At 43.4% G+C, this 18,205-nt stretch overlaps 1 protein-coding gene and 1 non-coding gene across 3 annotated transcripts in view; one reads left to right on the top strand and one right to left on the bottom strand.

Moving 5' to 3' along the window:
* Positions 1 to 61: 61 nt before the first annotated feature.
* Positions 62 to 134, bottom strand: trnav-cac (transfer RNA valine (anticodon CAC)). The gene has a single exon. It is a non-coding gene; the product is annotated as a tRNA-Val (tRNA).
* Positions 135 to 5,592: 5,458 nt separating this feature from the next.
* The window catches only part of LOC118372448 (dysbindin domain-containing protein 1-like), a 42,459-nt gene continuing 29,846 nt past the window's right edge, over positions 5,593 to 18,205 (top strand). The window contains exons 1-2 of one of the 2 annotated variants that reach the window (XM_035758351.2): positions 5,593 to 5,855; positions 11,614 to 11,769. In XM_035758351.2, coding sequence (XP_035614244.1) covers positions 5,825 to 5,855; positions 11,614 to 11,769 — 187 coding nt within the window. In that variant the 5' untranslated portion in view covers positions 5,593 to 5,824. The remainder of the gene's footprint in view (positions 5,856 to 11,613; positions 11,770 to 18,205) is intronic. The other variant, XM_035758352.2, reaches the window with a different exon arrangement.

Raw genomic sequence — 18,205 nt, 5'->3', positions numbered from 1 at the left:
ACGTTGGCCGAATAAATTAAACCATTGAATTGTATATCAATGTGCATTAGAGCAAAAAATATGTTTCCGCCCGGTTTCGAACCGGGGACCTTTCGCGTGTGAGGCGAACGTGGTAACCACTACACTACGGAAACAGTTACTTTAGAAATAGCTTCATTCTATTTTCATGGTTCCTCCTGTCGTCTTTCACATCTAGTGTTTTTTGAGAAAGAGGCATGGAGGGAAAATGTAAGGACTCAAGGGACATCATTTGAGATCCACCCATGGACTGACAGGTTCATCAGAAATCTGTACATAATGACGAGGTGCTCATGTCTCCGCCCTGACAATGCGAGTCGTTGTCTCGACAGGCGTTAAGTGTAGATCTGCTTAAATCCATACCCCATTGAAACGCATTGGGTTTATTTTATACAGATTTTGTCGAGAGATAGCCCACCCTTTCGCTTCGCCTCTTTCTCTCAAGGTATTATATGGGCGATGGTAAATTCAGTTTTCAATGTAAATTCTAACTAAAATAATTCTAACAGATCAGGTTTTCATCGGCATGATGATGTGAGCTAAGATATTAAACTTTTTAATCAACATGACAAATAAATACTTGAACTTTAGCTATATCGTCAACATCGACTTCTGAACACAATATAATCTACGGGTTTATCAAAGTTCCATTCGGGATGTAAACAGAGAAAATGTGATAATGGATTCAGAATGGTCGCCCTCTGCTGGTAATTTGCAGGACGTGCAATGGTACAAGTAAAAGGAGGGTGGGTATATTATACTGAACAAAAATATAAACGCAACATGCATCAATTTCAAAGATTTTGCTGAGTTACAGTTCATATGAGAAAATCACTCATAGGCCACCCCCTTGGCAGCCAGGCCCACCCACTTGGCAGCCAGGCCCAGACAATCAGAATGAGTTTTTCCCCACAAAAGGGCTTTATTACAGACAGAACTAAATAAAATGTTATATTTTCAATATTTAAGAATTTATTTAACTATATTTCTAAATTAATTTACCGTTTTTTTATTGAAAATACTACTACTACTACTACTACTGAAAATAAATACTACTATATTACAGAGCAAGCGGTAAAGCTTCATATGACTCACATTTTTGTTTTGTGGGACCTTGTAAGACAGTATGGTCTTCAAGGAGGCCTGAGTAAGGCCAAAATGACTGCGTTTACACACGCATCCCGATATATTTTTTTCTCTAATTGGTCTTTTAACCAATCATAACAGCTCTGAAAAATATCTGATGTGAAAGATCTGATGTGATCTGTCAAAAGACCAATTAGTAGAAAAAATATCAGAATTGGGCTTCCTGTGCAAATGCAGCCAATGTCACAAATGTTCAATCAAAAACTTCAATAATCTCTTCCTCAATTATGCTTTAAAATACAAATGTCAAATATATGTCAACAATCCTTCCTCCAAAGGACCCTTCTATGGATTACATTTTGTGAAAATCCCCAAAAGCATGATCGTTTTTTGTTCTAGTTAATCACCAATAAGCTTGCAACCCATAATAGGTAACATTAAAAAGCAAAACCCTCTGACAATAGCTTCATCTGTTATAAGCATCTTAATTTGAAGCAAACTCGTTTTGTTTGAATACTTCCTATAGAAGCATTAAAGCTACTCCTTGCATTTACCTACCTCACTTTCTTCTTCTTTGGAATCATGGCATTCCCACATTTAGTTTGTGCATGTGTTGTGTGTGGTCAATCGCGGTACATTTCTTAACCAAAAATAAAAAGGAAGGGGGGAAAAGGAAAATATTGCACCACCAACTAATCCTCCACCTGTAAACCCTTATTACATTTCACCACTATTACCCACTCACAGACAAATTCTCACAAAACACCCAGACCTGCTTTAAAGAAAAGATCTTTGTCCAGTTCGAGGTGAGTAATCGCTGTTCTGATATCTAGAAGCTCTTTTCGGTCATAAGAAACAATGGCAGAAATATTATGTACAAAATAAGATACAAACAATGCGAAAAAAACCACAATATAGCACAGTTGGTTAGGAGTCCGTAAAACAGCAGCAATCTCCTCCGCCACCATTCTATTATCCCTGGCAACTTCAGCCTATGTGAGAATGCTGTTCATTCCATTCAACACCATAGTGCCCTCCAAGTTCATCACTAAGCCCAGGACCCTGGGACTGAACACCTCCCTCTGCAACTGGATCCTGGACATTCTGACGTGCCACCCCCAGGTAGTGAGGGTAGGCAACAACACATCTACCACACTGACCTTCAACACGGGGCCCCTCAGGCATGGGTGCTTAGTCCCCTCCTGTACTCTCTGTTCACCCACAACTGCATGGCCGCACACAACTCCTACTTTAGCTTTAAGTTCCTCGGTGTCCACATCCCTGAGGAATTAACATGGTCCACACACACCAACACAGTCGTGAAGAAGGCACCCTCAAGAGGCTGAAAATATTTGGCATGGACACTCAGATCCTCAAAAGGTTCTACAACTGCACAATTGAGAACATCTTTGTCTGGTAGCATCACCGCTTGGTATGGCAATTGCTTGGCATCCGACCACAGGGCACTACAAAGGGTAGTGCGTACAGTCCAGACATCCCTGAGGCTGAAGTCCCTGCCATCCACAACCTCTATACCAGGCGATGTCAGAGGAAGGCCCTAAAAAATTGTCGAAGACTCCAGCCACCCAAGTCATAGACTGTTCTCTCTGCTACAGCATGGCAATCGGGTACCGATGCAAAATCTGTAACCAACAGGATCCTGAAAAGCTTCTACCCCAAAACCATAAGACTCATAAATAGTTACCCAAATGGCTATATAGACTATCTGCATTGACACCCTTTTGCACTAACAGTTTTGACTCACATACTCTGCTCCTTCCGCTTATTATATATCCTGTTACCTAGTAACTTTACCCTTACCTATATGTAGATATCTACCTCAATTACCTAGTACCCCTGGACATCGGCTTGGTACTGATGAGCTGTGTATATAGCCAAGTTATCATTGTGTATTTATTCCTGGTGTTATTATCTTTCTACAATTTTACTGTTGGGAAGTAAGCATTTCACTGTTAGTCTACACCTGTTGTTTATGACGCATGTGACAAATACGATTTGATTTGATTTGACACACTCACACACAGACCAAACTCGTGTGTCCATCCATCCATTTTTTGTCTCCTGCACCTACAGTACTAGTCAAAGGTTTGGACACACCTACTCATTTAAGGGCTGTTTTTTATTTTGACTATTTTCTGCATTGTAGAATAATAGTGAAGACATCAAAACTATAAAATAACATACGTATATGGAATCATGCAGTAACCCAAAAAGTGTTAAACAAAGATTCTACAAAGTTGCCACCCTTTGCTTTGATGACAGCTTCACCTGGATTGCTCTTCCAACAGTCTTGAATGAGTTTCCACATATACTGAGCACTTGTTGGCTGCTTTTCCTTCACTCTGCGGTCCAACTCATCCCAAACCATCTCAGTTGGTTTGAGGTCGGGTGATTGTGGAGGCCAGGTCATCTGATGCAGCACTCCATCACTCACCGGTATCTCTACTTGCACATAATCATCTGATCATTTATCACTCCAGTGTTAATCTGCTAAATTGTCATTATTAGCTCCTATGGCCTATTTATTGCCTACCTCCTCATGCCTTTTGCACACAATGTATTTAAACTCTTTTTGTTCTACTGTGTTATTGACTTGTTAATTGTTTACTCCATGTGTAACTCTGTGTTGTTGTCTGTTCACACTGCTATGCTTTATCTTGGCCAGGTCGCAGTTGTAAATGAGAACTTGTTCTCAACTAGCCTACCTGGTTAAAAAAAGGTTAAATAAAAAGAAAAAGAAATAAATAAATAAAATAAAATAGCCCTTACACAGCCTGGAGCTGTGTTGGGTCATTGTCCTGTTGAAAAACAAATGATAGTCCCACTAAGCGCAAACCAGATGGATTGAGTAATGAGTAGGTAGGTGTGTCCAAACTTTTGAAAGGTACTGTATGTTAAGAGTGATGTACAGATGTAGGATCTTAATTTGAGCCAGTTAGCTACAGCAGGAAAATAATCTTGCAGCAAAAGGAAATGTCAATTATTGTGTGGATTATAATAAATGTACCTTTTTGTAGGGATTGATACAGTTTTTGTAAGGGAAAATCAAGTCTGAAATTTCAAAGTGGAAATTACAAACTTCAGAAGCCTTTTCAAACCTCAAATGCACAAAATGTTTTAAAATTCCTACATTTCAGCGAACTTCTCCTGCAACAGGGTGATTAAATGAAGATCTTACATCTGTATCCACATTTCCAAAGGTGAATGGGTAAAGTGTCATCTCTCTCTCTGCCCCGTCCCTCTACTAGAGTAAATCCTTTTCAGGAAACTAATCGGCAGTACTGTTGTCCTGTGCTTATCATAATATTTTTATGCTGCTGTGGGACAAGGCTTATAACTGGAGTGTTAAGATGTTTATCTAATAAGGTGTATGCAGATTCGCATACACCAGTGGAGAACGACTGCCCCCGCTCATTGAAGCCGCGGATGTTCAAGGCCAACTGCGGTACTGCAGGCATTGTTAGCAGAAAAATGGGAATCTTCATGGCCAATTTTCGTGTACATTTTTTTTTTTTTAAATGGATGACAATCATGGTACCAATAGTTGCCTTTAACACACAAGATGTACAGTATGTCCTTGAACCGGTTATTTAAAAAATCACACAGAAAAGAAGGTATATGGATAATTTAGTTGCTAATGGTAGCCTGCAGCCTTTCTCTTTCTCATTTGTTTTTAACCAGGCAAATCAGTTCAGAACAAATTCTTATTTACAATGACGGCCTACACCGGCCAAACCCGGACAATGCTGGGCCAATTGTGCCACACCCCATGGGACTCCCAATTACAGCCAGTTGTGATACAACCTGGTTCCAAACCAGGGTGTCTTTAGTGATGCCTTTAGCACTGAGATGTAGTGCCTTAGACCGCTGCACCACTCGGGAGCCCATTTAAAAGGGACAGCACTGAGCTAGCTGGAGTAGCTCAAACTGCGCATGATACGCCATCTTAACCGGCTTAATTTGGCTATTGAGTCTTCACATAGGAATCCATGGTGTTATGTGATCAGTGACTTTGTCCATTCATATATACAGTCATTGGCACACACGCTCACACACATAGTGACTCTGTGACTTCTCACCCATGTGGTGTATCCCACTCTCCCCTTCCCTTTATCCAAAGCCCCACCAACACCCCTCCTACAGCCACCCTCTCTCAATCTGGGCAGTCTGCCCATCCTGCTCTCTCTCACTTTCTCTCTCTAGATCTCTTTGTATTCTGCATTCGCTGAGCTTTTTTACAATGTTATTATAGAACAAAGTGGTTCTGGGTTTTGCCCCTCTCTCTCTCTCTCTCTCTCTCTCTCTCTCTCTCTCTCTCTCTCTCTCTCTCTCTCTCTCTCTCTCTCTCTCTCTCTCTCTCTCTCTCTCTCTCTCTCTCTCTCTCTCTCTCTCTCTCTCTCTCTCTCTCTCTCTCTCTCTCTCTCTCTCTCTCTCTCTCTCTCTCTCTCTCTCTCTCAGCGCAGCAGAGCGGTGAACTCAGTGTGTTCTCAGGTCTGTATTGGGCAGGCTGGTGGTGTGTGAGAGAGCACTGAGCAGGGATGAGCACCAGGCAGTGAGGAAGAGAACGACAGAGTAAAAAAGGAGTGCAGCTGTGGAGAACGAGAGCTGGCATACCTCTCTCTCCCTCCATCTCTCTCAGTCTGTCTCCCCCACTCCCATGCTGTTGTGATAGACAGCACAGCACTCTCGGCTCGGCTGCATGGAGGCACAGGGAGGGGCAGGGAGCCCAGGTAGGTGCAGCTTTATGTTATCCACTGTTAGCATAGAATACATCAGCCTAGACCAGACTGTCCATCACCATGTCTTTCCAGATGGACTCTATGTTATGTCTATTCCATGTTAGTCTATCATACCAGCCTCTTTCACTCTATTGTCACATTTAAATTCTCTGTTAGCCCAGACTTGGTTTCTGAGAATAGGTGCTCTGTTTTACCCCAGACATATACTCTAGCAGCCTAGATGGTTATGTTAGTTAAATCATGTACTCTGCCAGCTTTGACTGTATAATAGTATATTAGTGTAGTTAATTCTCTTAACAGTGGGTTCTGTTAATGTATTAGCCCACCTGCAGTGCACATCAGTGGACTGCAGATGATACTGTAGAGTAGAGGAAACAGTAGCCAACATTAAGGATGGAAATAAGATAGTGGTGGATGTTTCTACAGGTTTGAATTGGAGAATATATAACGTGTTAATGAATCCATACTATTCTTAGTATGTTTAGACTAAATGCATGTGAAATATGTATTGAATGCTTACATGTAATGACATGGTTGGGAACGGAAGGAAGATGAACACATGTTCATGTTGCTGTTTTCAGAAATGAAGGATGTTGTTGTGTGTAGAGCTATTTCAGTACCCTGTGTTGACACAATGTAGTTAATAAGATGTGGTAAACAAGATGTGATTTGTATGGTATCAATTCGACACAATACCTTAATGACATTGATAAAACGGATCATAGCAACATCATTTCCTGTAGGATGGATTGTTATCTGTGATAAAGGAAAAAAGGATGGATGTTCGATGAGAGAAATAACAGTGTGGTGGGAGAAGGGCGTGGAGAGACTTACTTCCTGTTGCCTTTACTGTTGAAAGAAGATTGATTTGATTCGATATGTTGAGTTTGATTAAACTATTGTGGTGAATGCAATCACTGTGTGTGTGCGTGAACCTGATTCAGAGGAAGTCCTGCGTGATTGCTAGGAGCAGTGTGAGCCAAAACCTGAAAGAGCAGCCTTTCAAACAGCACACTCCAGTCCTTTCACTGTTGGCTGGTGGTGTGTTCACCATGTTCCATTAAACACACTGTGTACGGATGGTCTGCTCATGACACACACTGAGTGCTCAGTCAGTAGGCATTTACAGTAAGTAGGGCACACTGGGTCAAGAGGAGCATGAGGTAGTGTCAGCTCATTCATCACGTTGACTGACCTATTAGAGACGGTCCTAGTGAATAAGACCCCATCCAATTACTCATTTGATATGGCTTGGTTATACCAGAGATCTCTGCAGACGGCGAGGTTAAGTTTATTACTTTCATATGATCAGTAGGATTGTACAATAAGCCATTCCAGAGCCTTGAGAAACAGATTAACAGTCCTCTCTTTTGAAAAGTGTCTCAGGTTGGGGGCACGTTAGGTGGCTAGGCTAGCTACCTGACTCATTGACACATTTACCCTAGACCATGTAGGACTGACACTCATTCATCTAGGATGTATGTCTGACCCACTAAGGATAAAGACACATACAACCTCAGTCCCCAGAGCCACATTGGTACTAGTAGCTGGTTTAGTCAATGAGTCTCCTCATATGTCACTATCACTGCACTACCTAGCAGATCCATCTCATTCTAGAGCATTATTTACAGTACACATATTTATAGTATCAACATTGACATGTGCCATGTATAGTCATACTTGGTGGCTAACAAAATAATGGAAGCAAGGCATTACATACTGGGATGAGCCTTTCATACTGTGATGTGCCATTGTGTAATGGGAATATTTAAGATGTTTATGCAGGCCAACACATAAGATTCCCAGTGTTCTAATTCAGACACTCATTTGTGTATGGTTTGATGGTCACTAGACCTGACACTGAATATTATAGATTTTTCTCATATCTGTTGATAGTGATTGACTCCAGACTGGAGGTACACGGACAGAGGACACTGACTGTTATTGTATTCTGTGACACTATGTAATTCTGTAGCAGCTGATTTTGTGACTTCCTACAAGCCTCTCAGTGGGCGTTTACGGAACATTGGTGCTGTGAGATTAGAATATGTTATCTGCTTCTGTTCTGGAAGAGTTGTATTAAACCAGATTGATTTTGATTGATGTCATCTGTGACTGCTCTTATTTTTTATTCACCTTGAAAAATCCCTACTACACTTTGATTGAATACTCTGTGTGTGTCTATGCATGTAAAACATGATTGGCAATTGATTTAAGGTGTAAACCACAGGAGGTTGCTGGCACCTTAACTGGGGAGGATGGGCCCGTGGTAATAGCTGGAGTGGAATGGTATCAAATACATCAAACATATGGTTTCCATGTGTTTGATGCCATTCCATTCACTACATTCCAGCCATTATTGTGAGCCATCCTCCCCTCAGCAGCCTCCAGTGGTGTAAACATTAATTGTGTGACTATGAGGCAGATTGACAGACAGAGGGGGGTAACAGACATGGGAAATGAAGCAGCAAACGGTAAATAGTATCACCACCTCATTATAGAGAAGGGAAAGTGGAGCTGTATTCTCTCAGCTTGTTTGGACCCTCGCTGCAAAAATAAATCGATAGCCAACAGCAAGCCTTGTATCCAGGGTGAAATGGGAATCCATCATGTTTAGTCTGTGACTTGCTTTGCCAACCCTTTGAAATGCCACACCCTTCTCTGTGTGACACACACACACACACACACACACACACACACACACACACACACACACACACACACACACACACACACACACACACACACACACACACACACACACACACACACACACACACACACACACACACACACACACACACACACAATCTGTGCCAAAGATGCTCTTCTCCATTCCTAAGGACGTTTCCACAGTGATTGTGCAGTCTGAGGGACAACATGATGATGATGTCCAACAGAGGCTTGGGGAGGGCAGCCCAGCAGGGAGTTAGGATGTTAACCTCTAGAACACTCCTGCTGCTACTTTCTCACCTATCTCTTTCCTCTTTTCACCCACACCTTCATCCCGCTCTCCCTCTCACCTATCTCCATCCCTCTCTCCTCCCTGTCTGCTGTGTTCTGCGCTAACGCTTGTTGCTGCAGAGTCAGTGAGGTAGCAATGTGCCGCATGACTCAGAGGAATCTGGAGATCAAATCAAATCAAATTGTATTTGTCACATGTGCCGAATATAACCTTATAGTGCAATGCTTACTTACAAGCCCTTAACGAACAATGCAGTTTTAAGAAAAACTGGTGTTATTAAGTAAAAAATAGATAAAAAAAATAAAAAAAGACAAAAATAACAAATAACAAATAATTAAAGAGCGGCAATAAAGTAACAGTACAGGGGGTACTGGTACAGAGTCAATGTGACTATGTGACTATGCATAGATTATAAACAGAGAGTAGAAGCAGCGTAAAAGGGGAGGGGGGGGGAGACGATGCAAATAGCCATTTGATTAGCTGTTCAGGAGTCTTATGGCTTGGGAGTAGAAGCTGTTAAGAAGCCTTTTGGATGGACTGGAGTTAGTACAGGACACCACCTGAGATGTGTGTGTGTGTGTGTGTGTGTGTGTGTGTGTGTGTGTGTGTGTGTGTGTGTGTGTGTGTGTGTGTGTGTGTGTGTGTGTGTGTGTGTGTGTGTGTGTGTGTGTGTGTTCGCATGTACACTTACATGTGTGAAAATGTGCACGTGTGTGTGAATGTGTGACAGTTTGATCAAGTGTGTATGGATTTCTACTAGAGTGGGGAGTGTGCGCTGTTGATGACTGCGCATGTAAGTGTACTGAATGTTTAGGTGTATATAGGCATGTGTGAGAGAGACTAGAGGTATCTGTATGTGACTGTATGTTGGTTTGTGAGTCTTCTAAGATACACCTCAGCTCCCTGGATAATATTCCATGACTCAGAGCCTGGTGGAATGCAGTCTTCCTCCAAGGAATGTGTTGTCTCAGAACATCAGATGAGACAGCCGTTTTCAATTTAAACCTAATTGAATGTCCAACTCGGCCTAGTACACAAGCACATCCACATAAGTCTATTTCCATCACTGTCTGTACGTGACTCACACACACTGGAGGAGATCTAAACTACCTTTACACACAACTTCATACATTCACGCACACACACACACACACACACACACACACACACACACACACACACACACACACACACACACACACACACACACACACACAGTGCATGTGTAAACCTGTCTATGGTAAAGCCCACAGCATGCAGTGTTAAGGAAAAGGAGCACAGCTATTCAGGGGTTCATGTGGATACAGTAGGTGATGTAATAACCTGGGGATTAATGTTACTGTAGATTATCATCAGTACTCGTGGTTAACCTTCTGTTCAACCCCTCCTATTACACTAAATATTACACTAGATGTGGGGGAGTTATTCAATAGAAAGTGGATCATCTAACTGTGTGAGCCTGGTAGAAGAGTAATATGAACATTTCATCCCTTGTCCTCTTTGAAAAGCTACACAGAATGATGGCCCTGTGGTAATTGTAGTCCAAAGGGATAAAAACCTAAACTCTGAAATGAGAGGGGAAATAAAGGGATAGAGAACCACAGTAAAAAGGTTTAGTGAAGTGGATGAAATGAGAGTTTCAGAGTTTTAACTCTTTAAATAAAACATGTGAGTGAGTATATGGAGGCTCTGAGGCGGTGGTTCATTGAAACGGAGGTAGTGAAACTGAAACAGTAGAGCTACTGTCACTAGACAACCTTTTACATAACAAAACACATTGTCTTTTCCCTGTGAGTAAAGCACAGCACAGGACAGTGAAACAGGCTCTGTAGAAATACAGGAATAATAAGATATCTGAAAATAGAAGTAAGACAAACTCTTTCTCATCTGACAATTGAAATGCTATAAAAACAGAATTTTCCATGTGAGCAAAGCACAGCACAGGACAGTGAAACAGGCTCTGTAGAAAGACAGGAGCAACAAGATATCTGAAAATAGAAGTAAGACAAACTCCTTCTCATCTGACAATTGAAATGCTATAAAAACAGAATTTTCCACTTTGAAACGTACACTGTGGGGTTCCATTGCAGAAAATGTAATAATTATTGATTTTTCAACACATTTTGAGATTCTAGATTGGTGGCTATACGCTTTCTGTTGCAACCCAAATGCCAATACTGGTATTTTATGCAGTGTTTATTTAGACTGTGTGTGTGTGTGTGTGTGTGTGTGTGTGTGTGTGTGTGTGTGTGTGTGTGTGTGTGTGTGTGTGTGTGTGTGTGTGTGTGTGTGTGTGTGTGTGTGTGTGTGTGTGTGTGTGTGTGTGTGTGTGTGTGTGTGTGTGTGTGTGTGTGTGTGTGTGTGTGTGTGTGTGTGTGTGTGTGTGTATTCATGTGTGTATTCATGTATGTATGCACGTATGTGTGCAAGTGTGTGTGTCTGTGTTATACTGCATTGTGCACAGCAGGGTGGGTCCGTAAACAAATGTCACACAAGATATCCTCAGGAGAAGATGGATGGGCATGGTCACCCAGAATAGCCTGCTAGTCACTCACTGCTTCCTGAGGCGAGACGCACAGCGGCTAAATATGATTACCAGCACACAGCATAAATGCATCACAAAACACATCTGCCAAACATGAATAAAAGGAGATCATGGATGCAGGAAGGGCTAGACAGTGACAACGATCACTCACTCTTACCTGTCTCATTTGCTCTCTCCCTCTTTTCCTGTGTGTGTGCGTACTTACATGTGTGTGTATGTGTGTGTGTTTACCACCACAGAGCCCAATAAAGACATCCAGAAGTTGCTGAAGCCCTCCAGCTCAGGGGACCTTTCCAAGGAGTTGTACCATCACCCAGTGGGGGAAGAGGAGGGAGGGCTCCCAGGACACACCGCTGGCCTGCTGCACGTCACCGAGAGGAGACGTGAGTACCGGGGTAAGGGGAGCGATGGAGGAGTGGTGGATAGATGGATGGAGGGTGGGTGGATTGGATGGATAGAAAAAAGGAATGGGGGAGGATAGTAATTAGGGGATGGCTAAAGGATGGTAGTTGGATGGCATTTTGGATGGAATTTTAACTACAGTATATAATATGGCTAGTAAGGCAAACATTTTAAAATCTATATGTTCTACAAAGAACCTTTAGATTGATAAAGTTCTTTATAGAACCAACCAAGGCGGAACCCTTTTTTTTAAAGGTCCTATAAAGAACCATGCTCATAAGGTTCTAAATGGAACCTGCATGGTGCTATAAAGAACCCCTTCCTAAGGTTTCATATAGAACCATTCAAAAATATTCTATATACCATTGCAACAAAAAAGGACCATTCTCAATCTTAAGGTTCTTTGTAGAACCGTAGCGTGGTTTATATTCTGGTTTTCTAGCCATATTATATTGTTAAAATTCCATTGCAGTTATTATTTTGTGTGCCAGCTCTGGAATGGCTGTGGGTCCCTGAGGAGATTATTGATATCTACTGACTTAGTCAATCATTCTGAATTGACACAAGGCCATATGTGAATCTTTCACAAGACAACATCACTGGCCTTAGTCATATTTCATATTTAATAGCGTAACACAACAGTTTAGAACAACTGGAATTACACCCTCACTCACGGTTGCACAAAAAAAGCTGTGAATAAACCACGCCCCAAAATATTTGAATGAGCTGCCGCCCGTACATTTGAATTATCACTAAAGTAAAATAAAATTGAGCTGCAAAGAACCATTGAAGGGCTCAAAGGGTTCTTTGGGTCAGGATGGTTCCATATAGAACCATCCCCCCTTCCCAAAGAACCCTTGAGAAACCTTCATTTTTTTTGTGTGTAAGAGGTGGGTCATTTTTTTAGTTTGGCATTGTGGCACAAGTGTACACTGTGGTCAGTTCATCACTTCCTCTGGGGTTAAATTGAGATATATTGCACCCATCTTCCCAGTTCCAGTAACCCGACTTCCACCTTGTCCTCTACGCATCCACACTTCCAATCCCCCACCTAAAAGGCATCATTGTGTGTCTGTCCCCCCACAGAGGGAGCCCTGTATCACTGTGTCTATCTACACCATGCCCACAGACACGCACACACAGACAGACACAGGCCTCACAAGGAAGTCTTTATCTACCCAACGACTAAACACCCATTCAGGGAGACAGCCACTACAGCCCAGTATCTGTGTCCTTCTGCCTTAAAGAGACACCTGGGGCACAGTTACCCTACAGACAGAGAGGGAAACCCTTGAGTTACATCATAAAACTAGTACATTTATTTTCTACAACAGTTTATGTATTGTGGGGAGCGAATAACAATTGGATAAAGTTGTTAATAGCCCTCTTGCTGAGTTTGGCTGGACCCAATGACTTTGTTACCTCTAGATAAGGTCAAGTCCAGTTTACTGGCTCTGAGCCAAGCATCACACTGTGCACTATAACCAATCCTACTGAGGCACAGTGGAAGCCCCTGTTAAAGCCTGAGTGTATGAGAGTATTTTGGGAATCATTATAGCCTCATTATATGCTGTTTGTTGAGACTGGCTGATCTATACTGTGCTCATCATTTTGCTAAAGGGGGAGACCCTTGCAACTGTCTTTCTAGCTTACCCCGTCACCCCCCTCGATCCTCATTATAGGCTGCTCTGGCTAGGCTAATGATCAGTGAGCCATGGATTGGCTGAGGGGCCTGGGGGGGTCAGATACAGAGGCATTCTACTGTTTGATGGAGCCCCCAGTCTCTCCGCCGCTCCCCTCAGCCAGACTACTGCTATTGACAGCCCAGCATACCAGGCAATTATCTCAGTCTTCACTAAGGCAGATTACCCCTCTTCTCCCTCATCTTTCTCTCCCCAGATGTGTTTTCTTATCTCTCACTCTCTCTCAATTTTTCTTTCCAATTGAGTTTGTCCATTCTTCTTTTCCATTACATGTATACTCCTCCCTCCCCCCTTATCTTACATTCTATTACATTTTCAATATACAGTACACCCTGGTAGAGAGGAGAGACAGAGACAGAGACAGAGAGATCCCTGAGTACAACCCCAGAGAGAACATAGAGTGAAGGGCAGTGAGAGAAGGCAGAGACAAGAGAAGAAGGGAAATAACAATAACAAGGAAATACCTGAGGCTGCATTTAACAAGGGGCCAAAAGTCAAAGAAATAGCCAAAGTAATTTCTAAGTCCTCTTTATTTTTTCTAATTTTCAATTTGTAACCGTCAGCCAAAAACAACAGGAGGGGTCAGGACAACAAGGACAAGTGGTTGGTTGGTTTGTGTGTGTGTGTGCTTTCACAAGTGGGCTACTGCTTAGTATCCATTCAACAGCTGCCATACAAGTCTAATGTATGAATGTCACCTTTCCTTCTCAATGTGAATGTATTATGGGTATATTCCCACCAATGGGCTGCCAGAGAGACACTTAATGGGTTGAGAGAGAGCAACAACCGTTTCTCTCCATCTCTCTCACCAACCTTGCTGGGAGGAAAAATGTGTTACTGATCAATTATTCAAGGAGAAGTGGGGGTGGGAGTAGACAGAAGAGGAGGGTTACAGGAGGGGTAGAGGAAAGAAATTAACAAAGGGGACTGGGATGACTGTAACTAGTTTAGAGAGAGAGAAAAAAAGAGAGAGATATAGCAGAGGTGGAATTTCTTTATAACCCCTTTCTGTCTTCATCTCTCCTCCCTCCCTCTCTCTCCTAACTAATTTTAACTACAACTCTTCCATCCATCCCTCCTCTCTCTCTCCTTCTCTTGCTGGGAGATTCAAAGAGACAGACAGCCGTGGGCAAGCCTATTCCGGCCTCTGGGGAGAACTCATCTAGTAGAAGCTATTCTCACAGTCTGATCTTAGGCCCTCCCTCCCTCCCTCCCTCCCTCCCTCCCTCCCTCCCTCCCTCCCTCCCTCCCTCCCTCCCTCCCTCCCTCCCTCCCTCCCTCCCTCCCTCCCTCCCTCCCTCCCTCCCTCCCCACACACACACACACACACACACACACACACACACACACACACACACACACACACACACACACACACACACACACACACACAGTACCCTACATTCCTCTTCCATATTCACACTTTCCCTCCAACCCTCAATACATTCTTAAACCCAAATAATTTTGTCAGGGAGGGGTTGCACCTGACGCATGCCCTGAGGGTGTGTCTGCTTAGAGGACTGATGAAGTAGAATATAGTATGGGGTTATTGGAGTAGGACAGCAGCCTCCATATAATAGATTTTGTAGATTTATTCAAATATGCATGGGCACATTTCATTATCCAGCTTGCTCATGGTCTGGTCTAATGGCTAGAATATAGCCAAAACCATACCACATACCAGGGCTTCATTCACAATCAGAGCTGCTCTGCTGCTGTGTGAGACTGCTGACAGCTGTGGACGCAGGCTCTTTCATTCCCCCCATCAAAACCAATATAGGGCAGGTGTTACTTCTTTCAGGTCCGATACTATGGCTATCATGACCCTTTAACCTTGTGTTTTCAGCCCCAGAGTCTGAGCGTGGCTAATGTCATGCTGTTACGCCTGACAGGCTTCGGTAATGCCTTTTATTAGAGTCGTAACATGGGTGATCGTACCAGCATATATATCTGGTGAGGTAGTTGAAGAGCCTGGCCTGCACAGATTTAATGGCTCTACTTACAGTTATTTACAATCGCTAGGACCCATTTCTCAATACTTAGGTCACTTTTTCAAAACGCTTCACACAGTGAGCACAACAGCAGTCTATGTGGGCTAAACTGTGGATAATTATTCATTGCTTTGGCACAAAATGCATTTAATGACTACATCTTTCAAATTTCATGAATTATTTTCTCACTCAGTGTAACGGCTCTCGTCAGAATGAGGATCGGACCAAAGCTCAGCGTGGTAAGTGTTCATGATATTTCATTTCTCAAAAAATACTTGAACAAAGTAACAAAGTAAAAACCCGAAACAGTTCTGTCAAGTGCAGACACTAAACAGAAACTACCTACCCACAAAACACAGGTGGGAAAAAGGCTGCCTAAGTTTGATTCCCAATCAGAGACAACGATAGACATCTGCCTCTGATTGGGAACCACACTCAGGCAAAAACAAAGAAATAGAAAACAAAGAAATAAAGAACCTAGAATGTCCACCCCAGTCACACCCTGGCCTAACCAAAATAGAGAATAAAAGCCTCTCTATGGCCAGGGCATGACACTCAGACACAACCACCACCAAAACTCTATGTACAGTGGGGCAAAACAAGTATTTAGTCAGCCACCAATTGTGCAAGTTCTCCCACTTAAAAAGATGAGAGAGGTCTGTACTTTTCATCATAGGTACACTTCAACTATGACAGACAAAATGAGAAAAAAATCCAGAAAATCACATTGTAGGATTTTTTATGAATTTATTTGCAAATGATGGTGGAAAATAAGTTTTTTCTCTCATTTTGTCTGTCATAGTTGAAGTGTACCTATGATGAAAATGACAGGCCTCTCTCATCTTTTTAAGTGGGAGAATGTGCACAATTGGTGGCTGACTAAATACTTTTTTGCCCCACTGTACTTACAGGCCAATTTGCACATGCTTAGATACTCTTTTTAAAACTATTAAACTTAAGTTCAAAACCCTAACATTACACAGAGTTGAATAAGATAGCAATTTGCTACATTTAAATGTATTCCAAATCTAAAAAAGGAAATACTATCAAAACAATTAGACCAACCACATCTGATTCCCATTGCAGCTGAACACCTACCCAGGTGTTAGTCTTTGAATTTCATTACCATCTATACAAAAGAGGGCATCTTAAAAATAATGCAGTACTGTAATGTAAACATGGACCCAGCCAGAGATAGAGAAGTGGCTGACAGAGGAAGAAGAGTGGCTGGGAGAGGGAGAGGAGTACGTATTGTGGCGTACAGCAGGTCAGCCACCAGGGGGAGACTCGTCAAGGCTTGGTAACAGATGGAGTATACATTGGGGCTGCTTGGGAGCTGGTGAGTAATCAAGGGCGGATTGCTCACCAGCTGTACGAGGCCCATAAAGCTGCCAGAAGGGCAGCACACAGGGAGAGGACTAGAGGACGTGAGGTGGCTTCCATGTGGTTGGATATGTTTACCCGAGCTAAGCCGAGGGAGTTGAGTGCCCGACAGGATACAGGATACAGGAGACGTGCCCAACCGGAGCCCAGGAGATGGTGTCCTGGAGAGGGTCTCATGGGGGAGACCATGATTTATTATTTAATAAACACAGAGCTGATCCGAGCTGATCATACTCTGTCCGTGTCTGATCTATGTAAATGTCTTGACCAAACCCCCTGGTCTGCCACAAGTGGTGTAGAATGCAGATACTCTGATAATGTGGTCAGATCAGGGTTGACATTTACACAGTTTCAGCATGGACGAGTTGATAGCTCAGTTCGTCCGGGCCCAACAAGCACAACAGGCAGTTCAGGAATGAAAAACAAAATGTCCGCCTCGTTAAGGAACTCAGGAAGCTGCAATGAGGAGCGTCTCCTGGATCACATCCCAACCAGTTTTTAACGGAAGACGATGACCTCGAAACATACTTCTGTACATTTGAACGGACAGCACTACGGGAAGGATGGCCAAGACCGCAGTGGGCAAGTCTGCTGGCCCCGTTCTTCTCTGTGAATGCCCAAAAGGTGTATTGGGAGCTGGACGACGAACAGGTGGATAACTACGATGGACTCAAACGGGAGATACTCAGCCGCTACGGGTACAGCCTAGCCCATCGGGCTTAACAGTTCCACGACTGGAGGTTTGTACCTGACGCCTCCCCCCGAGCCCAGATGAGCGACCTACTGCGCATCACCAGGGCATGGCTCTTCACCGACGTATCCACCCTATCCATCCTCGACAAAGTGGTCCTGGATCGCTTCTTATGGACAATAACCCATGACATGAAGAGGGCGGCGAGTTTTTGCGCATCCCAGAACTTGGAGGGCCTCCTGGAAGCAGTGGAGATGCAGATGAAACTCAGGCACTGCTGAGTGAGAGCCGGGACGAGTCGGCGACCCGTCCAAAGGGAAGGAAGGACAGCCCCACCGCAGTGTACCCCGAACCGACAGTCGGCAGGGCCAAAGGACCGCAAACCCGTGGAGAGACAACAGGTGTAGGGCCGACCCGACACCGGCGACCCCAGGTAGAGGGAGACCAAAGGAGGTGTTTTGGGTGTGGCGCCCAGGGGCACATTGCCTGGAATTGCCCGGCTCGAGAGGAGTCGATGCTATCAGCTAGCCCCGGAGGCGAGGTGGGTCATGCCGTGAACTATGTCACCTCCTGTTGGGCACACCACGTGTCAACTGCACCCATAGTCCCGGTGAAGGTTGATGGATGTGACACGGAAGCGCTATTAGACTCCGTAACCACG

Source organism: Oncorhynchus keta, chromosome 2 (genome assembly GCF_023373465.1).
Source record: "Oncorhynchus keta strain PuntledgeMale-10-30-2019 chromosome 2, Oket_V2, whole genome shotgun sequence".
NCBI classification, from domain to species: Eukaryota; Metazoa; Chordata; class Actinopteri; order Salmoniformes; family Salmonidae; genus Oncorhynchus; species Oncorhynchus keta.
Note: the sequence above shows the minus strand (reverse complement) of the source record. Positions and strands in the feature narration are given on the sequence as shown.